General features: G+C 43.3%; 1 protein-coding gene across 6 annotated transcripts in view; it reads right to left on the bottom strand.

The window, feature by feature from the left end:
- The window catches only part of PDXDC1 (pyridoxal dependent decarboxylase domain containing 1), a 67,667-nt gene extending 49,533 nt beyond the window's left edge, over window positions 1-18,134 (bottom strand). For all 6 annotated transcript variants that reach the window (XR_014840733.1, XR_014840731.1, XR_014840732.1 and 3 more), the window contains exons 1-3: window positions 18,058-18,134; window positions 2,577-2,650; window positions 1,781-1,846 (exon numbers count right to left, since the gene is read on the bottom strand). Coding sequence is in view for 3 of the 6 variants with exons in the window: in XM_085017513.1 (XP_084873639.1) it covers window positions 1,781-1,846; window positions 2,577-2,650; window positions 18,058-18,078 (161 nt within the window). In the remaining 3 variants the exon portion in view is untranslated. The remainder of the gene's footprint in view (window positions 1-1,780; window positions 1,847-2,576; window positions 2,651-18,057) is intronic.
- Between the last annotated feature and the right edge of the window lie 8,407 nt (window positions 18,135-26,541).

The raw sequence follows: 26,541 nt of genomic DNA, 5'->3' as shown, positions 1-26,541 counted from the left end.
ACTAAGAAAGGCTAGGGATCGAATCCACATCCTCATCACTACACTGGGTTCTTAGCCCGCTGAACCACAATGGGGGCTCCTATCTCTCTCTTTTTTTTTTTTTTTTTAAAGATTATCTCTTTTTTTAAAAAGAGACCTCAGATTATTAACTGAATTCTGAATATAATCTTACTTGTGATTAACTAAATCTTCCACCTAAGTATAAATTTGATTTTTAAAAATTTTACCAGAGTTAGCAATATTTCTCTACCTGTTCATTTGCATCCTGGAGACTATTTAATAAGGACCCAAATAGTCCTTCTAAGATGCTGGAAGGTCACAGAAGCAGGCAAGAATACTCCAATGCCACTGGTATAATCTAGTTTCCCTCCATGTAGGTGTCTTGTATGTCTGTCTGTCCTAACAGACTTAACCATGAAATGCAATCATCATTTAGTACCAACTCCTCCCCAAGCTGGGAAACTGGAGATGTGCTAAGAGTGTCAACAGACTGACTTCTATCCAAGATATGTTCTGAAATGCTTATGACAGGAGGAGGTAAACACTTATGGGGAGAATGTGAATGGTGCTATAAGCAATGGCAAGGCAGCCTGTAAAACACGTGACGTCAAAATACCTCCATGCTATTAATGAGAATGTGACTAATAAAGTTCTCTCTTTCAGAAAAGCACTGTCAAAGCCATGTCCCCAAATTCATCCTCCTCAAGTCCTGACCTTTTCACGCCAGGGACTCTGGTCCTTGGACATTTCGTAGAGATTAGGCCACATGACCTTGAGCTAAACCCACTAACCCTACACCATTAGGACTGGGAGGCTGCAATCCGTCCATGGAAAGCACTCAACGCTGCCAGTGAGCATTCTGCATGTTGAGTACTCCTTTAACGCCCTCTCATCCTCGAAGTTACAGAGGTTCCTGTAGTATCTCCTCTAGGGAAGCGTCTGTGGGATCAGCAGAATGCTTTAATTCCCTTCAGTAGGCTGGGATGAGGACAGTCATAGGATTTGGTTCTTTTCTCAGTTGTCAAATGAACGTCAAGCCAGCCCCGCCATCTACAAGCAGGAGTGCCCCTTATAAGATATTAGTACATGGGTGTGCTGGATGTGACACTGATTGGCACCCTGGGATCCTGCCTCCATACTTTTCTTTTGCAAGCTTGTGCATATTTATATTCAGGTCAAAGGACAACCTAAGGGAGTTGTACTATTTACCTATGTACAGTTTCCTGATTATAAAACAAACTGAAAAAATAAGCCTGAGGCAAAATGGGTTGGAACCTTAACTCCAGACTGAGTGTTAAGATCCTGTGAAAATTTTAGTTGGACAGCTACTGTTTTTCCCTGATATTTGCCCTGCTAGCGCAAACCACAGACACTTGACAGATTTGCTTTAGATGGCAACATATAAATCACTCTGCTAATAAATGACCTGAGTTAATATCTTCCTTTCATTTACTATATAATAAAATAACTCTTATCAAGTTAATACAGAAATTACTGGCTTCAAGGATGAACCAAGGATGACAGTTGAGTTCTAATTAAGAGTTTGCGTATCGCTTTTTGAGTTAAGAGGATGTGTTAAGCTCTGAGAAAAGGGAAAAGAAGCGGGTTCCGTATCATCACCAACCAGCTAACAGCCTTTCGGTTTTCTGATGCCACCCTTCACACGGCTCTTTTTGCTTTGTGCTCATCCAAACTAAAAGTGTAAATCAATGACAGTAAAATCCTGGTTTAAAGAAAACGTGCACCCTAAGTAAAGCTGCTTCTCTTCATTGCCACCTACCTGCCTTGCAGTGGCCCCGGAATATCCCCTGATATGAGCTTCTTTCCATTCTCCTCCTCTGATCTCCTAATTTAAAGGAAATTAAACAGTTAAATCTCTAACGTTTGCGCATGAACATGTGATAATGTTCATAACCCAGAGTAACTGATGTAGGACAACACATTTATCACATTTCCCCTCCTCGCCCCAGGCTGGAAAAGAGGATTTAAGAAAATAAATTAGTAAAAGAATATTTAATAAAAAAATAACACTCCAGGGAGTTCCCCTTGTGGCTCAGCAGAAACGCATCCGACTGGCATCCATGAGGATGTGGGTTCCATCAATCCCTGGCATTGCTGTGAGCGGTGGTGTAGGTCGCAGACATGGCTCAGATCTGGCGTGGCTGTGGCTGTGGCCGTGGCCGGCAGCTGTACCTCTGATTTGACCACTAGCCTGGGAACTTCCATGTGCCGCAGGTGTGGCCTTAAAAAGTAAATAATAATAACTCCAACCTATTTCTTGGTTAATTGATGCCCTACATGACATGAACATACAGTAAGCAGTATTTATAAATTCAAGTCAATATATTAAGTAAATGAAACTCTTAATAGGGAGAAATGAAAGTCTTGCCCCTGGATTTCAAAATCCTTTAATTACAAAGAACCTTCTTCCAAGACAAACACCAATTTTAAAGTGAGCTGAAGCTCAGTATGACATTCTGAAACCAAGAGGTGTCTTTAACAGTAGAAAACCAGTGCCACCAGTTTCACAGCAGGTTGATCACATTTCATGGGGTCACTTCTGTTCCACAGCTCACCTCTGACCGTCCTCTAGCATCTTCATGGCCTCCTTCAAGTTTTTTCCCATTTCAGCTAGTGTAGGGTCTGCTATCTGGGAAACAAATTTTCCAAAGGTCAAATTTTAACAACCCTCTATTCCTTCTACACATAATTTATCCAGAAAAATGAAAGGCAATTCTCTTTTCTTCATTATTTATTATAAAATACATGGGTTACAAAGCACACATTTGAAATTGAAATTATTTCAAATTGCAATAGCACAAAGGAATAACATGAAGTCCCATTCCCCAGGAGAAGCCAGTTTTAAGTTTGACATATGTATCTCCAAATGTTTACCTTACTCATAGGCACCTCTGCAAATTGCTTTCTTCTACTTTATAGTGACTATGGTTCTGCATCCATTCTGGGGAGGGGGGCTGCACCCACAGCGTGTGGAAGTTCCTGGGCCAGGGATCTAACCTATGCCACAGCAGTGACATCGCTGGATCCTTAACCTGCTATGCCATCAGGGAACTCCTCCATTTCACTCTTGTGGTTACACCTTATTGCATCTGATGTACTACAGCTTATTTAACCAGTCCCAAAATAATGGATCCTAAGGTTTTCCCAAATTTTCACTTTTAGAAGCAAAGCCCAGAAAAGTATGTATACTATTTGTTTTACTGTTGTAGTAGGCTGAAAAACAGTCCCCAAAGGATATTCACATCCTAATCCCTGGAACTTGTGGCTGTTACCTCATATGGTAAAGTCTCTGCCAAGGTGAGTAAATTAAGGATTTGATTGGCACAATTACCCTGAATCACCCGGGTGGGCCCTAAATGCAACTGCATGAATCCACATGAGAGAACTGGAGAGAGACCACACATACACAGAAGGCCACACGAAGACAGAACAAAAGGAGATTTGAAGATGTCAGCCTTGAACGGTGGTATTTGAAGATGCCAGCCTTCCAATCAAGGAAGGACGGCTGGCAAGAAACAACAAATGGAAGGAGCAAGGAAGGAACGCTTCCCCGGGGCCTCCAGAAGGAGCGCAGCCCTGCCCACCCAGTCATGGTGATTTCAAACTTCTGGCCTCCAGAACTGTGAGAGAATACATTTCTGTTGTTCCAAGCCACCTGGTTTGTGCTAATTTGTTTCAGCAGCCACCTGAAATTAACACACTTATAAACCTGCAAGTGCTTCTAAAAACTCTGGAAGCTCACACAAGCTGCTAAAGGGACTGCCTCCAAAGAATGGGTCCCCGGGTCAGAGGGAGTCTTTGTCGTTCACATCCTTTTGTTCCTTTTGGATTTTAGTACCAACATCCCATCTCCCATTCAAAAATAAATAAATAATAAAAATTTTAAAAAGTCTTCCAGAATTAAAACATTCATTTTCCTTTCTTAATCTCTGAAACAATTTTTAGGGAGATACTTTTATTGCCTTGAACATTTACACAGTATGAGCTGGGTTATGAACAATTATAGAAGTTCTCTTTTGTGTGTGTGTCCCCCACCCACCTTTTTTTTGGCTGCACCTGCAGCATATGGAAGTTCCCACACTAAGGGTTAAATTGGAGCTGCAGCTGCCAGCCACAGCCACAGCCACACCAGATCCAAGCTGCGTCTGTGTCCTACACCACAGCTTGCAGCAACACACGATCATTAACCCAATGAGCAAGGCCAGGGATTGAACCCACATCCTCATGGATACCAGCTGAGTTTTAACCCACTGAGTACAACGGCAACTCCTGTCCCCCTCTCACTCAAATGCATTTATCTGCTTTTCTCTTCATATTGTCTACTGTACCTAGCAACAGTTTATACAGCATACCTGTGCAACGTGTGTGATATGTTTAGTACTGCATTACCTCCTCAAAAAAATTGAATCCATGGATTTCCCACCTGTGTTCTTCTGAGCCTAAAGACCTGCAGGGAGAACTCTGGGAAGAAGGGGTTGGGTAACCAATTGGAGCTTCTAGCTCTCTGTCCCCCTTAGTCAGTTCTGTTTTTGATAAGAGGGTTTTGAGTAAAGTTCCATTTGTAAAAAGTTTCATTAAAAAGGAAAAAAAAAGCATAGCATGAAAACCTCTGATTCTGATCTCACATTTTAGAGGTAAGGAAGACAGGTTAAGTGACTTGCCTGAGCTCACGGAGCTAAAATGCCAGAGAGGTGCCAAGACCCTGGGTTCCTAATTCCTGTTTCTGCCTGTATTACATCACACTGATTCTACAAGGGATTAGAAAATAATCATGCAGCCAAACCAATCTGATTTTTACAGTAGAAAAAATCATTATGCTTTTTACAGACGATAGAAAAATCACGTGTTTCTAATAAAAATCACAATTTAAAATGCAGCCACAAGATGGGGTAGAGAACAATCTGAAAAGGTCTCCACGCTCTCCACTCACAATTCTGAGTAGGAGAAGGAACAGATAAAGGCCAAGAGAAGTGATCCTGCTTCTCAGTCTGCTAGGCATGGTCCTTAGCACCCTCAGCTCCTGTGACACTCCAACCTCTGATCATCCGGCCTAATGAAAAGATAAACAATTTGCTTGGTCGATCACATCTCCTTGTTTCATGCTTCTAACATTTGCAATGTTGGAAGTGTCTAAAATGTCTTGTGCCTATTATCTTTCTCTAACTATCTATTAAACCACAATTCAGTACTTCCAAGAAACCTTTGTGGATAAAACCACTCTCACTTTTTCACATTCCCCTCTAGTGATGTCAATACCATTTTTTTCTGAATAAAAAAATCTGGACTCGTTACCTGACAAAAATGATTTTATGGGGATAAAAGGACGGAAGGCTTGAAACTGGGGCTATTCTAATATGCATCTGTCATTTATCCTCATAATTCCTTATAACCTCTACTGTGAATTGGTTTTAGATGAACTTTCCAGTAGAGATATTCTCCCTAATTAGACCATAAGCCTCTTGAAGGCAGCCATTCAGATTCCTACTAATTCTGACTTATAGATTCAAGAGTCTCAAGTCAGCTTGCTTCTTGGATCGTCATATTACCTCTGAAACCCCTTAGGAAGGCATATGGCATACTGGCTATCAACATCCTGGCTCTAAGTGCAACACTGCTAACTTTTCCTATAATATTGGAATCAAATTTTCAGTTAATTAAGAACAGACAAAGTAATTGACTTAATTTAGAAGACACTTCATATGACAATACTTATTTTTAATCACCGGATCACATGTGACAAGACGCGTACACTGGAGGGAGGCAGGAGGGAAGTGCAGCTTCAAATTCTCCCATCTGAGCCTCCCTCTACAGAGCACATACTCACTGAGTGGAAAGGCTGACATTTAAATTGTTCTGGCTCCTACTCTCTTCTAGGGAATGAAGAGGGGCAATGGGGGCAGGGTGTAGCAGGCGAGTAGGAAAAATAGCATGTTTAGTTAAATATGAATAAATTACAGAGTTCCCGCTGGGGCGAGATGGGATTGGGAGGATCTCTATAGCACTGGGACACAGGCTCAATCCTGGCCTGGCTTAGTCGGGCATTGCCGCAGCTGCAGTGTAAGCAACTGCAGGATCTGATCCCTGGCCTGGGAATCCTATTATGCCACAGGGTGGCCAAAAAAGAAAAAAATTTAGGGCCACACCCGTGGCACAGGGAGGCTCTGAGGCTAGGGGTTGAATAGGAGCTGTAGCCACTGGCCTACAACACAGCTCACAGCAACGCCAGATCCTTAAACCACTGATCGAGGTCAGGGGTCGAACTAGAGTCCTCATGGATACTAGTCAGATTAATTTCCACTGAGCCAGGATAGAAACTCCAAAAAAAAATTTTTTTTAATATAAATATAAGCTTCCAAGGCTGCAGACCCTCTCATGCTTGTGTTAATGGGATAACCCAACACACAAAATGTTATCCAGGCGCAGGATATTAAGCCATAAATCAAGGAAGGCTCTTAAGAAAAAATTATTTGCTAATTGGTTCCTTAAAACTAAAAACTATTGGAGTTCCCATCATGGTGCAGCAGAAACAAATCTGACTAGGAACCATGGGGTTGCGGGTTCGATCCCTGGCCTCACTCAGTGGGTTAAGGATCCGGCGTTGCTGTGAGCTGTGGTGTAGGTCTCGGATGAGGCTCAGATCTGGCATTGCTGTGGCTGTGAGTAGGCCGGCAGCTGTACATCTGATTAGACCCCTAGCCTGGGAACCTCCATATGCCTCGGGTGTGGCCCTAGAAAGACAAAAACAAAAGAAAACAAACAAACTAAAAACCATGACTCCATAAGCTCCTACTGCGGGCAGCCACTACTCTCTTGTTCACATTTCATATCCTCAGTACCTGTCACAGGGCCAAAGTAACTTGGTGATGAGTATTAATAATAAATGTTAATAAACGACAGCAGGGCAACAGCCACACGCAAACCAAAACGAAGAATTAAGTTGAATAAAGATGTCCATTACTCAGTGTTTACAAGGAGACTGTCTTACAATATTGAGGCAGAAAAAAAGCAGTACTCTATGCCAGGTTCCCAGGCAGAATGTCATATTTTTTCAGTCCCAACCAGGATCTGCCAGAGTAAAAGGGTTCACTAAGATTCGTGACCCTTAGTAATTACTAACACTTACTGAGTTGCTTACTTTATTCCAGGCTTCTATTCCAGGCTTTGAAGGCATTACTTCCTAACTAACCCAATGGCACGGAGTTAGTATGCTTTAGAGGCAGAATTTTAAAGTCTGTACAACTCTAGAAGCAGTGCTCTTAACCACTAGGCAATACTGCTCAATTTGATCAAATGAGTAAATAAAGCAACTCACGTTTTGAAAAAAGGCTTGTCTCAAAAGTCATAATTAGAGCTAAGGTCTTCTGTTAAAGATAACACTTGTCAGATTGATGTTTTCACCTAGATAAGAAGCTAGGGTATCAGAAGATTCTCCCTATGAGTAAAATTTCTATTTTATAACAGCCTCAACTAGAGGACCACAAACTTATCACCCAAACCAGCCCTTTTTAAGAGTGCAAGGCAGCACTATTAATAATTAAGCCAGGACAATAGGGATTCACTGGGACAGTCCTGAGCAAACCAGGATGTACAGTTACCCCAGCCCTCATGACAATATTTACCTCGTATCTTAAACCATTATTCCACCTAGCGAAGGCCATGCAAATGTTTGCAGTGGTGGCTGATTAGGAGTTATAAGGTAAAATAAAAGACATATAACTTGAAAGGAGCACACCGAGGTGCAGGTGCTGCACCCGTCTCCCGGCTCAAGTGCAGTGTTGCTAAAAGAGCCTTCTTTTCCTACCTATAAACATATACGAACACACCTTCCCTCATTTAAATCTTGAGTACAGTGATCTGACTAAAAATCTGGGGCCAACCAGAAACAATTCCTAAAGAAGGTCCTTTTACTAACAAAAAAAGTCAACTGATCCCAACCATCTCTACTGAAGCCAGCTGGTATTTAGTCTGTTTCCCTTCCATCGCCTTTCCTATTGTTCTTGAGCAGCCAACTCAGGTGGAACACGAATGTGGTGGGTTTTCTTGTTTTGTCTTTCTAGGGCCGAACCCGCTGCACATGGAGGTTCCAGGCTAGGGGTCCATTTGGAGCTGTAGCTGCCGGCCTACACCACAGCCACTGCAACACCAGATCCAAGCCGCATCTGTAACCTACACCACAGCTCACAGCAATGCCGGATCCTTAACCCACTAAGCAAGGGCAGGGATCAAACCCGAAACTTCTTGGTTCCTAGTCAGATTCGTTTCCGCTGTGCCATGACAGGAATGCCCTGAATGGTTAAGAGGCTTTTTTAGGAAAGGGAGCTTTAGTCAATTCAGACTGCTGAGCTGGACTCCTAGGGCCTCCTTTCACCCTGGACCCCTCAGCCCCCGGAGGGTGTGGTAGAGCTCCCTTGTGACCAGCGGGTTAAGGAGCTGGTGTTGTCACTGCAGTAGCACAGGTTTGATCCCTGGCCCAGGAACTTCCACATGCTCTGGGTGTACTCCCCCTCCAAAAAAAAAAAAAAAAAAAAAAAAAGAGGTTTGTAGTAATCACACTGTTTAAAAACAGACCCTAAAAGCAACAAAGCATTTATGGAGTGTGTCTACCCACAGGTTCAGTTTTCTAACTACAAAACACTACATACTTAGGACTAAAAATTCAGAAACCATTATCAGACTGTTGATAGACTACAAAATTACTTATTGTCTTTTGTCCTTTTAGTGCAGCACCCAGGGCACATGGAGGTTCCCAGGCTAGGGGTCAAATTGGAGCTAAGCTGTCCGCCTACACCAGAGCCACAGCAATGTGGGATCCAAGCTGTGTCTATGATCTACACCACAGCTCACAGCAACGCCAGATCCTCAACCCACTGAGCAAAGCCAGGGATCGAACCAGTGTCCTCATGGATACCAGTTGGGTTTGCTAACCACTGAGCCACGACAGGAACGTCTAGACTGTTAATTTATAATTTATATTTCAGCTATCATTGATTCTGCTGTGTAATGAAGTGGCTTCAGTATTTTTGCCTGAATTATGTCTAACATAGATGCATGATATGGCTCAATGCAATTTCAAAGCTCCTAAGGAGAACCATTTAATTGTTTATAAGTGTCACAGAACTAGACAGCTCACTTTGTAAAACAGGAACTCCCATTCATCTTTTTAGAAGCATTTTTTCAACAGTCGTTTTCATACTAGTTGATGCCTATTGCTTTCAGTCGGTGTGGGATACTCAAATATCCTGCCACTATCAGAAGAAATAGTAAATGGGTAATGTTAAAATATCATAAAAACTCTCAAAATTTAAATTTTGGAGGAAAAAGGTTGAAAGTCAAATGCAAGATAAAATAGTAAAAGAGGTCAGGAAGTAATTCTCAATTCTTCAAAAAAGCTAGTACGAAATTATAAATTTACTTGGAATAAGGCTACAGGGATTAACAAAAACCATACTTACTTTTGCTTTTGGCTAGAATTGTATCAACTTAGTTATGAGACAGCACTGGTACTCTTACCCTTAAAACTTGAAATATATTTATCATTTTATTCTATTTCCTTTTTTATTCTTTCTCTTTTTTTAACGTCTGCACCTGCACCATATGAAAGTTCAGGCGCTGGGGGTTGAATTGGGAGCTACAGCTGGGGCCTATGCCACAGCCATGGCAATGCCAGATTGAAGCTGCATCTGCAACCTACGCCCCTGCTTGCAGCAATGCCTGATCCTTGACCCACGGAGTGAGACCAGGGATTGAACCCACATCCTCACAGACACTAAGTCCTTAGGAGCTTTGAAATTGCATTGAGCCATACCGTGCATCTATGTTAGACATAATTCAGGCAAAAATACTGGAGCCACTTCATTCAGTTCTTAACCCACTGAACCACAACAGGAACTCCTCTATTTCATTTTTTAAAAACTGCTGGTCATCAACCTGCAAAAACTGACTTGACATCTCATACACAGGATGCAACCTGCAGTTTGGGTGGGAGGGGGAAACTTGATTTTATTGGATGTTACTTAAAATTAACATCCAGTTATTAGTAATGATACATAATCATTTGTCAATAAAGTTTATTAAATAAGAAATTGTACACAATAACCTTTAAAAAGTGGTAACTATAGGAGTTCTCGTCGTGGCGCAGTGGTTAAGGAATCCAACTAAGAACCATGAGGTTGTGGGTTCGATCCCCGCCCTTGCTCAGTGGGTTAACGATCCGGCGTGGCCGTGAGCTGTGGTGTAGGTCATAGACGCGGCTCGGATCCTGTGTTGCTGTGGCTCTGGCGTAGGCCGGTGGCTACAGCTCCAATTGGACCCTTAGCCTGGGAATCTCCATATGCCGCGGGAGCGGCCCAAGAAATGGCAAAAAGACAAAAAAAGTGGAAACTACAGAAGAATAAAAATCTTAGGGCCTAAGCTGTGGGAACTAGAGCTGTACAATCACTTAAAATTTTCTCAGCTTTTGGAGTTCCCATTGTGGCGCAGCGGAAATGAATCCGACCAGGAACCATGAAGTTGTGGGTTCGATCCCTGGCCTTGCTCAGTGGGTTAGGGATCCGGTGTTGCCATGAGCTGTGGTGTAGGTGGCAGACTAGGCTTGGATCCCACGTTGCTGTGGCTCTGGTGTGGGCTGGCAGCTACAGCTCCAATTAGACCCTATCCTGGGAACCTCCATATGCCACAAGTGCGACCCTAAAAAGACAAAAACAAACAAACTTTTTTTTCCTCAGCTTTCAAGATGCCCATTTTCTTCAGTCAAACCAGTCTACCAAAGTGTGACAAAAATATTATTTACTTTCACGTGAATAATGGGAAAAAAAATAGCTCAAACCCTGGATTCAGAAACATCACTGTTTAGCATAAATCTAAGTTTAAAAAAATGGGGGGGTGGGGGTGGCTAGACTGTCACCGTGACAGAAAGCGGATGTGCGATCCAATGCAAAGGAGCACAAGGGAACTTCTCAGGAAGATGGAAATGAGCCATATCTTGATTATGCTGGTGGTTATATGACTATACACAACTGTCAAAACTCCAACTACATAATTAAAGTGGCTATTTTGCCCTATGTACGTTGTTCCTCACTTTTAAAAAGGAGGGTGAACTGATTTAAAGTCATTTAAAAGAAATATTAAGCAAATAAGAGTATGAGTGGTACCCTGATGTGACAAAATCCCCAAAGATGTTACATGCGTCACTGCTACCTGAGAAAGGAAGAGCGAAACCTTTAAAAAAAGCAATGTCCAGAAAAGGGGGCGTGTACAAGGTAATTTTAAAACATATAAATCACAACATTCATCAATAACAGAAATACACAGTACTGTAGTTTCAGTAAACCTTTTTCAGGAGAGGAATGTTCCCGGGCTGGGGCTGGGATGGTTCAAGGACTATTGACGGAAGAAAAGCTGAAGCATGTGAGAACACCAGCTGATCACACCAGCCAGCTCTTGGTGCTATCAAATGCCAGTTTCCAGTGTTTGCATGAGATGGATTTAAAAATCACCACCTTTCTTCAACTGATCAAAGTGATCAGATAAAGCTCTAAATTGATGTTTCTAACATTCCACAGACTCTTCTGCCTGCCCCCGGCTTTCTAAGCGGGGTTAATCCTGGATCATGATAATCCCTCAGTCTCCAAAAACCATATATTTTCCTTCCAGGTGAAAACATAAAGAATGCCTGCTGTCCAGCACTAAACAAGTACCCCCAATACTACACATCTCCGCAAAGCAACCAGAACAGCAGCAGCTGCTTTGGGAACACAGCTGTTCCTCCTGGGTCAACAATGAGAGAAAATGATAAGGATTCTCCAAAGTGATACACCCTCTTGCGAACCTGACTCACTCACTGGAGTCTCCATTTCTACATTTGTAAATACCGTTGTCTAGTTCCAACGGAAAAGTATTTAATTAAGAATCCGGCACTTCCATCCCCCCTTGTCTTCTAAGAATTAGATACTCTTGGAAAATCTTATTTTTCACAGCCATGGGCTCTACGGTTGAGTGTGTGAGAACATGAAGACATTCTGTACTTATTGGCTCATTAAGCATAACATTTTAATCGAAGGGATATGCAAATAATGCATACGGTGTTAGTATTTAACCTTACAAATCCCTCAAGAAAAAAGGCAGAAAAGAACATATAGGGAAAAGAAGGGGGTAAAATACACAAAAGAGCGGTAAAAACCTAGTAGCAATTACGAGGCAGTAAAGTTCGTAACACCAGCTCAAACCTGGCGAGAACAGAAGTATGCAGAAGGAAAAAAGGGGGCATTCAATTCACTTGCCTTAAGATACCTGCTGGGAATGCCGGGAATCCAAGACTAAATTTCAAAAACTGTGCTCCCAGAGACCACTGTTTGTGGAGAATCAATTCTCTTAGACATTTTATCATGAGTAAGTGCTTCCAAGAATGGAAAAATACCACAACAGGTTAGCTCTTTTTCTAAAAAGCTTACTAGTTTGTCTGGAATCACATACTTATCCTGGAACAAAAAGAAAACTGCTTAAAGCAAAGCATGCTATAGGCACTAGAAAAAGCAAGTTTTTCACTGAGATATGCTCCTTAAAGGAGGTATTTCCTAGGACTTGTTGGAGAGCAAATCAGAAAGATAAAGATATCCAGTACCCTTATCAATATCATATCCAAAACTGAACTGGAATCATGTAGGATGAATGTTGCCAACCCTATCTTCAAAATAATAAGAATTCTGAGGAAAGGAACCCATCCATTCCTGAAGCCTCTATGCATCTTCAAACCTTTACTGTGCATAACTTTAAACTGTGTGAAACTGCCAATATCCAGTTATTCCCAGTAGACAAAAACAGAAATTTCAAACGGCTGCACCCAATAAAATGTCCAGTCTAATAAGCAATTCGGTCTCACTAGGTTCCTGAAATCCTTACTGCAGCACAATGTTCAATGTCACTGAGGTGTATCTTCAAATCAAAGGCTTTAGTTTGCTGTTTCTGCTTTTCCACATACAGGAAAAAGATCTCAGAAAAGCTTACTTCACCCTCGGTCATTTGAAACCCAGCATGCCTTTTCCACAGAAGTAAAAAGTAGACAGGGCCCCAGGCTGCACTGCAAGGCCTAGCTAACCTTAAGGCAGCTAAACACTTAACATTTGCCACAAAGGGGAAAAAAAAAAAAAAAAAAAAATCCAACCAACAACTACTGCAAATAGTAACAGAAATTAAGCAAAAAAGTTAAACTCAAAATAATTTTATGCCCCTTGAATACTGCTTGGAGAGAATGGATTTAATTTATACTAGATAAATTTCTGAAAGGAATTGTTGGACATTTTCAAGGTGATTGGATGCATATTTCTTATATTTGATTTAATTTCAAAAGATAAAAATGGCTTCCTTTCTCTTAAGTATGTCCTACCAGCAATAACATTACATACATGTTATAAAGTAAAAAGCTACATTATATATTTAAAACAAACTCTAGAAAAGCCATGATTCTGAATGAAATATTCAACCTCCTCGAATATTATAAAGAATCTCCTCCACATAATCTTTCCTGGTCACTCACTAGATGCCCTTTGTTTCTTAATTCCTGTGGTTCTTTTTACTCGTCTTTGCTATACAAGGATCTGTCTAAACTTGTATGCCCCTCACTAGAATGCAACTTCCCCCCAAGCCAGGGATCATGTCTTACTCTCAGCACTGGGCTTTGACCATAGCTGGCTGGCAATAAAACTTGTAAGTCAAAACAGGTCTCTTCTTTGGGTGAAAACAGATGACATTAAGCTCAAGCAACTGTTGTCTATAATTATAACTCATAATCCTATATATGGCGGCACACACACAGGACTGGGGGCCACCAATGACTGCTGCTAAGAATAGCTTCAATCTTGCATAAATTGAGAAACACCGACATCATACATTTTTAGGATGAGGAACTTATGCCACGTTTTCCCAGACACCCAGCATTTGATGATCATTTATTGCCCCAGCCACCATGCATCTGCGTGCAAAACCCTCAATCATGATGATACAGGGATCAGCTTTAAATGAACAGTAAAATTACAGGCTATCATCTCCTCTCTGAACACTTTCTAGTCTATGGAAACTGGTCATTTCAAGCTTGGCTAATGGGGGTTCTTTGCAAAAGCTTTTAAAGTAAAGAGCAGGAAAAGAAACTCTAGTGGTCCTTATGAGGAATGACCAGCAGTATTCCATCCATGCAGCTCCTAACAAACAGTAAGGTCATAACAGAGTTTTCCAAAACCAGGTCCAAGGGGTAGGGGCCACCTACCTCAGGATGAGTACAAGAACCAAAGATAGGATGATTAGGTCAGAAATGGAGTCACAGTTGCCTCTTTTAGAGACAAGAATTATATATACAATAAATTAATTGGCCTGACTCTAAAGCACAGTCCATTAGAACTTTCTGTGGGGATAGAAATGTTCTATTATCTGAGCTGCCCAGTACTGTAGCCACAAACCACACTGTGACCGTTGAACACTTGAAATGTAGCTAGTTCACTGAGGAACTGAATTTTAAGTTTACTTAATTTTCTTTTTTTAAAATTTTGTTTGTTTTTGCTTTTTATGGCCGCTCCTGCAGCATATGGAATTTTCCAGGCTAGGAGTCAAATTGGAGTTGCAGCTGCCAACCTACACCACAGCCACAGCCACATAGGATCCAAGCAGCATCTGCGACCTACACCATACCTCATGGCAAGGCTGGATCCTTAACCCACTGAGCAAGGCCAGGGATTGAACCCGTGTTTTCATGGATACTAGCCAGATTTACTATCACTGAGCGACCACAGGCACTTCAAGTTTACTTAATTTTAATTAGTTACATTTAATTTAAATAGCCAAATGTGGCAGGTGGACAGTGCGGCTCTAGATTCTCTAAGTCAGTGGTTTTCAACCTGAGGGGATCCCCTCACCCCCAGGGGACAATTGCTTCAACTGTAGACATTCTAGGTGGTCACACAGGTGTGTGTGTGAGAGTGTGCGTGTGTATGCACACACACTATAGTGGGTGGAGGCCAGGAATGCCGCTAAACATCCTATACTGCACAGGGCAGCCTCCTACAATAGAGAATTATCCAGCCCAGTGTCAGCAGTGCCAAGATTGAGACATTTGCTCTAAGTTTACTCAAGGTTGGAGTTAAAGTAAATGCAAAATAAACTGCAATACACCTTGTCTAAACATAACACCCAGGAAGAATGAGATTTTCCAAGCAGCAAGAAAAGGTCTGGGCTGTTCTACAAGTTTAAAGCAGCAGGTTTTTACAAGTGTATGTAGGTGTGTTGAATAGCTTATTAAGATTTTCAGCATCAGAGTTATTACTTCCTGTGGCACTTTTTAAAACTTGGAATATTAACATAAGTAAACACCGTGAGACTTGTTCCTTGTGAGCTGGACATACAGTATGGGGGTGGGGTGCGCTGACGCTCTTACTCTTCCAGTTTGAATTTCTTGCCCCTTTAATTAACCTATCTCTAGTTCCTGAGGACATCGCTAATTTCAAATGCCAAAAGAAAACTGATACATCGTGAATGAAAAAAATCAAGACAAGAAAATGGCTCTGTCATCACAGGCCAGCACATCTACACATTATCTAAAGAAAAAGCAAGGGTACAAAATGATACGTGGACCAAAGGAAATGTACAGAGTGATTCTATTAAATGACAATAGTATACTACATTTTAGAGTGAGAGATTACTTGAAATTTTAGAGGTTGGGTATCAAATAACATTGTGGTTTCTGTAACCAGCATAAATTATGCAAGGATCAGTTTAAATGGGATCATTCAGAACTGCTCACATTTATACAAGCAAAGTAGAATTTAACCCAGAATAGTCTATTCCTGAAAAAAAAAAAAAAAAAGGGATAATGAACACAATTCAATGTTTTACTTTGATTCAAACTATTTTTCAGAACACAAAATACTCAGCATTCATATTACACCAATGCTTTTTCTGTTCACCAAGAAAAATTGTTCTTTACATGTAAAGTCCTCTATTTGCTTCAGGGAATATAAAAATAAAGACAGTACTAGGTCTGGAAAACTTACATTCAGAATTTCTACACTGGCCTTAAGGCAGAAACTTCCAGCCCACACACTCTGAATTCCTAAAAGATCGTTGCAATTTTTGTGAATGCTCAGAGCTTATTAAGCACGCTGGAGTTTCAGGACCTCGTAAGATCTTCAGGAGAAGAGTTTAAGATCTTTTATTATCAATTAACATTTAGGGAGCAACCACTGCAATCTACTAATCAAATACCAGAAAAGTAATATTTAAAGTAGGATGCCAACACACTCTGTTTTGCAGATTTGCCTATAATGAACTATTCTTGGAAGAAAGAGCACTCCAGTTTTGGGGGTTTCTGGCTTGACACAAAGCCCCTCCCATCTCCTCTATGAAACTCTTAAGGAAACAACACTGAGGGGACATTTCTAGCATCATTTTGTATCAAATGGCATTTGTATTCAACTACTGGTCCACACAGGATGTAGACCAAGGGTTCTCAGCCTCAGCACTACTGCTAATTCTCTGGTAGGGGGGCTCTCCTGTGCAATGTCAGATGTGAGTGGCATCACTGGCCTCTACCCACTGGGTGCCAGCAAATGTGTGACAACCCCCAGCTCTGACAACCAAATGTATCCAAAAGTTGGCCTAAGGTTCGCTGGGGAACAAAACTGGCCAGTGCTTGACAGTCACTGATTTAGACTGAAACTCAAAGTACCAGAAGGTAGACACTGTGCTAATCAAAAGCCTGGAAAGCTTTTACTTCTAGCCAGAAAAACAGGTAATGTTCACCGCAGAGGCGGTGGAAGACAAGCATATTATCTTTGTCCTTTCTTGATTCCTTCCACCCGATTTATGAGAAACCATGGAGGTGGCGGCTACACATTGTGTGCACAGGAAGACATCTGGCTCAGCTCGTAAAATTACGCCCTTCAACTCTCCAGTGACAAGTGAACAAATCTACAGCAGCTGCTGCATGGGAAAAAAAAATGACAAAATATGTTATTTCTGCCAGTTCAAACTTAAAGTACTCTTAAAACACTAGCGCTGCTTCTGAATTCTAACACATGAAAACCTGGGTCTGGACAAGCGGATTCCCAAGCTTAAACAGAAAAGGAGGAGTCTGAGGGAGGGCAGAAAGTCAGGCTCTGAAGGTAGGCTGTCTATGAAGAAATCCAAGCTTACTAGCCCTAAATCCAGGGCAGCTAGAATTTATTTCACATGCCAGAGAAGTCAGCCAGGTACATCACGCTGCTGTTCCCCCAAGGGGAAACCAGAGGGAAGAAACGCTGCCACCAGTGAGTTTCCGACCGACAAAAGGGTCTCCCCTCGCCAAGGAAAGGGGGAGCCAGAAAGTTGTGGAGCAGCAGCAGGCTCAAAACGAAATGCACAATTTACAGAAAGGAGCCCCGCCCCTTTCTGGACCTCAGGGGGTCTTAATCAGTCTTCGCAAACTACTGCATCAGAATCACGTGGGAAACTTGCAAAACCCAAAGATCCCGGTCCCGTCCCCTTGAGGTCTGGACCCCAGGGCTGAAAATCTGTTATTTTTTCCCAAGGGCCTCAGGTGATTCCTCGGCACGCTGAAGATGAAAAACCACTGCTTTTACATCTCCCTTCCTAACGTGGAGACCACAGACAACCTACAGGTTTGCGGCTGGCTCCCAAACAACTGGGGCTTCATTCTAAGCGCTTCTGGGGTCCCAAGCTGTTAGCTCCGTCATCCGAGAAGGCGAGTCGAGCTCAGGCAGGCCCGAAGGTCGGCCCCGCGGCCCCCGACTAGGCTCCGGGTCGCTCGCGGCCCCGCGCAGAACCAGGCCCAGCTTCGCCTGGTCCACAAGGACCCCAGAGACCCCTCGACCCCGTGACGTGACCAGGCCCCGGCCGCGAGCGCTGGGCCGGACGCCCTCGCGACCAGGCCTCCTCAGACGGGCCCGTTAGCTCCCGACCCCCTCCCCAGTCACAAAGGCAGCTCGCGACCGGGAAACAGTCGCCCCAGAGGCGGGGACCTCGGGACGCCTCGCCGCGTCCACCCCCGGTACGGACCTTCTCCAGGGGCGCGTCCATGGCTGAGGCGGCCGGCGGAGCCCGATGGAGGCCCGGCGGTCCCGGGCGCTACTTCCGCCTCCCGCGCCCCGCCGCTGTTTCCACGCTGGCAGCGCTGACGTCCCCCCGCGCCCGAAGCCGGCGGGGCGGAGATGAGGAGGAGCTGCTTTGCTGCGCGGCGGGGAGGGGAATGCGGGTCTTGGGGAGGCGGGGCGAGGCGGGGCGGGGTGGGCGGGGCCCTCCAGGCTTCCGTACCTGGCCGTCACACCGCCCAGCCCAAATCTTCCCAGGTGAGAGGGGGAGGGTAAACGGTGGAGCCGTTCCAAACGCTTTTGGGAAGCTTGTCGCGGGCGTCAGGGTGAAGTTAATATTTACAAGTAGTCACTCATGTACTAAAATGCTGGAGATACTGTAACGCACCTGTATTTCCAGGCCCAGACTTCCAAGTTCTCCCATGATAGCCACCCTTCAGGAATGGAACAGGCCATTACCACACGGGGCGGGGCGAGCGAGCGGCCCCACGCACGCGCAGCACCCATGATTTCGTAGGCGCTCGGGAGTTAGCGGGGTTTCAGGTGTTCGACTCCCTCTAGAGTGACCGCTGCACTAAAAAGGCGCTGATCAGCGCTAAGGTATTTGTCTCAGACCTTACCGCAGAATTTTAGACGGAAAAGACTTTGAGGGAACTGGCTCAGCCTCCTTCTTCATGTCAGGTCACAATTACGACTTGTTAGGTAATACTAATGATGATAATAGATCAGCTACTGCTCTTCCATTTTATGGTACAGCAGCCTTCTGATGTAGAGATGATTATTAGCTCCGTTTCGCAGTGCCAGTAGGATCCAGGCACCCTGACTGCAGCGCTGGTACACTGCACATGCTGCCTCTGTAACCGCTGCCACCCCTGCTGTCTAATCATAATGTGTTTCCAGGTAATGAGAGAGTACATAAAGTTGCTTATTAGTCCCTCTATTTGAGGGAAACTGAAATAAACTAGTCAATCAAGGCTGCAGTCCATAAAACACTTTACCGTAGAAAACCAATGATTGCAAACCCAAGACCATTCCTTTTTTCTCGTCTCGTGAGCATCTCTGGACCGAAATCTGTGTAAATCACTGGGTGGCATTTTCAGTGCAGTAGTTATATATTTGAGCTTTCTAACTTGTATTAGATAAATTGCCCAGTTATGTTAATGAGCATATTTTCTACTAAAAGAAGCCTTGTGTGCAGGTTTAGAATGTACAGTGGGAAATAATCAGATTCTCCAAAGAACTCTGCAAAAAGAAAGATGTTAGATTTATGTCTTCCAAGATCTAAAAATGGAATGTACCTCTGCTTCAGCTAAACACATCACGTTTATCAACGTGTTATCAAACATTTAGAAAAGTTGTTATACCATGAAAACCTATATGCGACTGCCTAGATTCTACAGCATTTACCTGAATTTGCTTTATTATGTAAATATGCATCTATTTATCCATAATACACCTTATATTTTGGTACATTCCAAAGTTCTAGACATCAGTACGTTTTACCTCTTAACACCTCAGCCTGGGTATTTTTAAAAACACCCTTTTTTTCATGCTTTTTTGCTTTTTAGGGCCACACCTGTGGCATATGGACGTTCCTAGGGTAGAGGTCGAATCGGAGCTACAGCTGCCGATCTACACCACAGCCACAGCAACATAGGATCCGAGCCATGTCTGCAGCCTATACTGCAACTCATGGCAACACTGGATCCTTAACCCACTGAGCAAGGTGAAGGATCCAACACAAATCCCCGTTTATACTACTTGGGTTCATTACTGCTGAGCTACAACAGGAGCCTCACATTTTCTATTTTAAAAGTAGACTTTAAAACCTAATGTCAGGAGTTCCCGTCATGGCTCACTGGTTAACGAATCCGACTAGGGACCATGAGATTGAGGGTTTGATCCCTGGCCTTGCTCAGTGGGTTAAGGATCCGGCGTTGCTGCAGCTCCGATTTGACCCCTAGCCTGGGAACCTCCATATGCCGTGGGAGCAGCCCTAGAAAAGGCAAAAAAAAGACAAAAAAATTAAAAATAAAAAAACCTAACGTCAAAAAGTGGGCATAATTGGTTCATTCAATATTATACCCAAATATTTATGCACTGCCATCTTAGAAAGCTAGGGGCTAGAAATGCAAGAATAAGACAAATCCTGCCCTTAAGAAAACACTGTTTAGGAGTTCCCGTCATGGTGCAGTGGAAATGAATATGCCTAGGAACCATGAGGTTGCGGGTTCGATCCCTGGCCTCACTCAGTGAGTTAAGGATCTGGCGTTGCTGTGAGCTGTGGTGTAGGCTGGCAGCTACAGCTCCAATTTAGCTCCTAGCCTGGGGACCTCCCTATGCCGAGGGTGTGGCCCTGAAAAGGACAAAAAAACAAAAAGAAAGAAAGAAAACACTGTTTATGGTAGAGGTTTTTACTTTGGGACTCAGAAAGAGGTCTGTAAAACTCCTGAAACTCTGCTAAATTTGCATGGGTGCGTTTTTCTGGGGGAGAATGTGCATTGCTTTCATTTTATTTTATTTTCATTTTTATTTTTTATTTTTTTCTTTTTTGTCTTTTGGTCTGTTGTTGTTGTTGTTGCTATTTCTTGGGCCGCTCCCGAGGCATATGGAGGTTCCCAGGCTAGGGGTTGAATCGGAGCTGTAGCCACCGGCCTACCCCAGAGCCACAGCAACGCGTGATCCGAGCCGCGTCTGCAACCTACACCACAGCTCACGGCAACGCCGGATCTTTAACCCACTGAGCAAGGGCAGGGACTGAACACGCAACCTCATGGTTCCTAGTCGGATTCGTTAACCACTGTGCCACGACGGGAACTCCTGCTTTCATTTTATATTCAAGTTGGAGACACAGACACACACACTTGGTAAGACAAATTAAAACAATTTGGCTTGTAAATAGATGTGTAAGCTGATAAATCACAGTGATCACAGTGAAGGAGTTCCTGTTATGGCTCAGCAGGTCCTGACATAGTGTCCTTGAAGATGTGGGTTCAGTCCCTGTCCTTGCTCAGTGGATTAAGCATCTGGCATAACATGCGGCTCAGATTCGGTGTTTCCAGAACATGAAACCACTCATTGTGGGGACCATTTTTTGCTTTTTAGGGCCACACCTGAAGCATATGGAGTTTCCAAGGTGAGGGGTTGAATCGGAGCTCTAGTCGCCAGCCTACACCACAGCCACAGCAACTCGGGATCAAGCTGAATCTGCGATCTACACCACAGCTCACGGCAACGCCGGACCCTTAACCCACTGAGTGAGGCCAGGGATCAAACCTGCATCCTCATGGATGCTAGTCAGGTTTGTTAACCACTAAGCCTTGATGGGAACTCCAATATTCTTTAATCTAAATTAATTCTGACCTGAATGGGAAAAGTTGTGGATTTTCTTACACCATTTATGTTGTTAAATCCAAGGATGCTTTTTTCTTTTTTCTTTTTTTCTTTCGCCTTTTCTAGGGCTGCTTCCCACGGCACATGGAGGTTCCCAGGCTAGGGGTCGAATTGGAGCTGTAGCCACCGGCCTACACCAGAGCCACAGCAACACCAGATCCGAGCCACGTCCGTGACCTACACCACAGCTCACAGCAATGCTGGATCCTTAACCTACTGAGCCAGGCCAGGGATCAAACCCGCAACCACTGTGCCACTACGGGAACTCCACAAGGACACTTTATTCGAGAGTCTAAGTCCAAGATATGATTTCACATCACCCTACTTTCATTTTTGTTTTTGTTTTGACATAATTTCAGAGCGGTAGGAAAGTTACAAGAATACAGAGACGTTCTTAAAACTCTTTACCCAGATTCCCTAAATGATAACATTTTACTTGTTCTCTCTCTCAAATATAAACACACAACTTTTTTTCTGAATCATTTCATAGTAGTTGCAGATGATGCCCTTTGGTTTCTAGGCAACTTAATGTATATTTCTCCCCAAAGGACATCCTCCTTCACAACCACGGCACAAGCAATAAAATCAGGAAATGAACACTGATACTATTTTCTTATCAATAGACTCTATTCAGTTCCCGTCGTGGTGCAGTGGTTAACGAACCCGACTAGATACCATGAGGTTGCAGGTTTGGTCCCTGGCCTTGCCCAGTGGGTTAAGGATCCAGCGTTGCCGTGAGCTGTGGTGTAGGTTGCAGACGCGGCTCGGATCCAGATCCAGCATTGCTGTGGCTCTGGCGTAGGCTGGTGGCTACAGCTCTGATTCGACCCCTAGCCTGGGAACCTCCATATGCCTCGGGAGCGGCCCAAGAAATAGCAAAAAGACAAAATAAATAAATAAATAAAAATAGACTCTATTCAGATGCTGACAAGTGTCCCAGGAAAGAAGTCCTGGAGAGCAAAAGTCTGGAATAGTGCGTTCTGGAATCACTGGTCTACACCACAGCCACAGCAATGCAGTGTCTGACAAACGTAGCTCATGACGATGCCCGATCCTTTAACCCACTGAGTGAGGACAGGGATCAAACCCACATCCTCATGGATACTAGTCGGGTTTGGAACCTGCTGAGCAGCAACAAGAACTCCCAGTTTCTCCATCTATTTTGTGTCACAAGATACGGTCCATCAATGTGGGTTTTCCTTCTACTTTAGAAGATCCTTTTTTGTTTTGTCTTTCTGTCTTTTCTAGGGCCGCACCCGCAGCATATGAAGGTTCCCAGGCTAGGGGTCTAAGCGGAGCTATAGGCACCAGCCTTCGCCACAGCCAGAGCAACACCAGATCCAAGCAGAGTCTGCAAGCTACACCACAGCTCACAGCAACGCCGGATCTTTAACCCACTGAGTGAGGCCAGGGATTGAACCACAGCCTTATGGTTCCTAGTCGGATTCATTAACCACTGAACCACAATGGGAACTCCAGAAGATCCTTATGTTGATATTTCAAATGCTTAGAGTGATTTTCCTTCATACAAATATTTTATAGACCAGAGCCTTAGCTATATAAAAAGAAATGAATTTCTTATTATTCACAAATCTCAGGTAATGAATAATCATATTTTCTTCCCAAGAAGCTTGTAAAAGATTATGAAAGTATTGTTTCAACTGTGGACTTTTAAATCAAAGTTATAAATATTGAATTGTGCATGGGCCAGCTTTTCCCTGGTTGGTAGTACATTGTAAGAGCTCAGATTCTGGAGTTCCCATCATAGCTCAGTGGTTAACAAATCTGACTGGGAGCCATGAGGTTGTGATCCCTGGCCTTGCTCAGTGGGTTAAGGATCTGGCATTGCCGTGAGCTGTGGTGTAGTTTGCAGATGCGGCTTGGATCGGTCGTGGCTGTGGCTGTGGTGTACGGCTTCAATTAGACCCCTAGCCTGGGAACCTCTATATGCCGCGGGTGTGGCCCTAAAAAGACAAAAAAAAAAAAAAAAGAGCTCAGATTTTTTTTTTTTCTTTTTGGCTGCACCCATGGCATGTGGAAGTTTTGGGGCTGGGGATCCAACTCACGCCACCACAGCAATCTGAGTCATAGCAATCTGAGTCATAGCAGTGACACTGCCAGGTCCTTAACTCACTGTGCCACCAGGGAACTCCCAAGAGTTCAGATTCTGGATCCAAGTGATTTTGAGCTCTTAAAGCTGTGTAAGTGAAAGTTACTTGGGCAAGTTGCTTAAGCTCATGCTATTTTAGTTTACTGATCTATAAAATTCAGGTTATATTTACATTGCAGTGTGCTTTTGTTTTTGGCCTTTTTTTTTTTTTTTTAGGGCCACATTCAAGGCATATGGAGGTTCCCAAGCTACGGGCTGAGTCAGAGTTGTAGCCGCTGGCCTATACTACAACCACAGCAGTGCCAGATCTGAGCCGCATATGGGACCCACACCATTGCTCACAGCAACACCAGATCCTTAACCCACTGAGGGAGGCCAGGTGTCAAACCTGAGTCCTTATGGATGCTAGTCAGATTTGTTTCTGCTGAGCCACGATAGGAACTTTAGTGTGCTTTAAACATTCGTATATATATTTTTCCTTTTTAGACATACCCATGGCATAGGGAAGTTCCCAAGCCAGGGGTCAAATCCAAGCTGGAGCTGTGACCTACACCAATGTGGCAGCAATGCTAGAGCCTTTTCGAACCACTTAGTCTCTTGTTGCAACTGCTTAACTGCACGAACATAGCCATAGGTAATACATAAAAAAATGAGTCAAGACTGTGTCGAAATAAAACCTTATAAACACTGGATTTTGAATTGAATATAATTTTCACATCATGCAATATTCCGATTTTTAAAAAGCATTTGAAAATATATAAAGTAATTCTTAGCTCTTGGGTCTTTAAATAAACAGGCAGTGGGCCAGATAAGGCCCACAGGCTGTAGTTTGCTTATCTGACAGATGAATCTCAAAAACATTATGCTGAGTGAAAGAAGCCAGATATAAATTAATATATATACTGTGTGATTCCATTTATATGAGATTCTAGACAATGCAAACTCATCTATAATGACAGAAAGCCTGGGGCCAGGGGTCAAAGGGGAATTTGCATGGAGGTGCCGGGGAAGTGTTGGAGGTGATAGAAATATTCTGTATTTTAATTGCGGCCAAGGTTCAGAGATGTATGTGTCAAAACCCACTGAACTGAATAAGTAATATGGTTGTATTTTTTGTACATAAAACATACTTCAATAAAGTGTTTTTGGTTTTCTTTTGTTTTTTTTGGAATTCCCTTTGTGGCTCAGCAGGTTAAGAATCCAGCTATTATCCTTGAGGATGCAGGCTCAAACCCTGGCCTTGTTCAATGGGTTAAGGACCTGGTGTAGCCACAAGCTGTGGTGTAGGTCACAGATGTGGCTCAGATCCAGCATTGCTGTGGCTGTGGTGTAGGCTGGCAGCTGCAGCTCTGATTCAACCCCTAGCCTGCGAACAGCCATTAAAAAAATAAATAAAGAAAGAAACAAAGAAACAAAGAAAAAAGAAAGTTTTGGAGTTCCCGTCGTGGCGCAGTGGTTAACGAATCCGACTAGGAACCATGAGGTTGCGGGTTCGGTCCCTGCCCTCGCTCAGTGGGTTAATGATCCGGCGTTGCCGTGAGCTGTGGTGTAGGTCAAAGACGCGGCTCGGATCCCGAGTTGCTGTGGCTCTGGCATAGGCCGATGGCTACAGCTCCGATTGGACCCCTAGCCTGGCAACCTCTATATGCCGCGGGAGCGACCCTAGAAAAGGCAAAAAGACAAAAAAAAGGAAGAAAAAAAAAGAAAAGTTTTTTTGTTTTGCTTTCATATCTCAATTTATCGATGATTAAACATTCAAAATGTCTATCAACCCTTCTGCTCATAGAATGGGCCTGATCACTTCTAATGTTTTATAATTTAAAAATTTGCATCTAAGCACAATTGTAGAGTGAGCCCCTAAATGCCCATCACCCAACTTCAACAATTATAGACTCTTGGCCAATCCTGTTTTATCTGAACTGCTATCTATTGGCTTCTCTCTCATATTATCTTAAAGCATATCAATGATATTTCATATCAATAAATATTTTAATATTTATCTCTACAAAATCAGGGTTTCCTTTATTTAACCTTTTATTATAGACTTCAAATATAAATAAAAGTAAAGAATATATAATGAACTTCCATGTGTCTGTCAGTCGCCTTCAACAATTACCAGCTTTTGGTCGATTTGTGTTTTATTTGTGCCTCCCGCTCATTCCATCTACCGCAGATTATTTTGCTTCTTTTTTCTTTTTTAGGGCCACTCCCAGGGCATATGGAAGGTCCCAGGCTAGAGGTCGAATTGGAGCTATAGCTGTCAGCCTACACCACAGCCACAGCAACTTGAGATATGAGCTGTAGCTCAAGGCAGCACTGAATCCTTAACCCACTGAGCTAGGCCAGGGATCGAACCGGCATCCTCATGGATACTAGTCGGATTCGTTTCTGCTTAGACACAATGGGAAGCCCCACATCTTTTACTACCCCTTTTTTGGCCTCACCTAGGGATCGAACTTGAGCAGCATCCGAGACCTACACCACAGATCCTTAACCCACTATGATGGGCTTGGGGTTGACCTGGTAACGCCACAGAGACAAGCCGGATTATTAAGCCACTGCACCACAGCAGGAACTCCCTGGGTATCACATCTTAAAGACACTTCAGGGAGTTCCCTATGTCTATGTGGCAATTTTACTTCCCAAGTCTAGTCAACCCAATGTCTAGGATGGAGTGTGGGGTTCAATGAATAATTACTGAATGCATTAGTTCAATAAATATTTTCTTTTTTGGCTGTGCCCATGGCATGAGGAAATTCCCAGGCCAGGGACCAAACCCCAGTCACAACAGTGACAATGCTGAATCCTTAACCTCTAGGCCACCAGGGAACTCCAAACGAGATGTTTTCTGAGAGGCCACGATATACAAGTCAGTATTCTAGGAATTGGAGATGACAATGAAAAAAAAGTCTCTGCATTTGTGGATCTTATATGCTATTGGAATGTGGA

This window comes from Sus scrofa, chromosome 3 (assembly GCF_054392235.1).
Source record: "Sus scrofa isolate SSC_HxYL_T2T_F1_AM1 chromosome 3, Sscrofa_HxYL_maternal_Yorkshire_Landrace_v2.0, whole genome shotgun sequence".
NCBI lineage: Eukaryota > Metazoa > Chordata > Mammalia > Artiodactyla > Suidae > Sus > Sus scrofa.
This window is presented reverse-complemented; position numbering and strand designations above follow the sequence as displayed.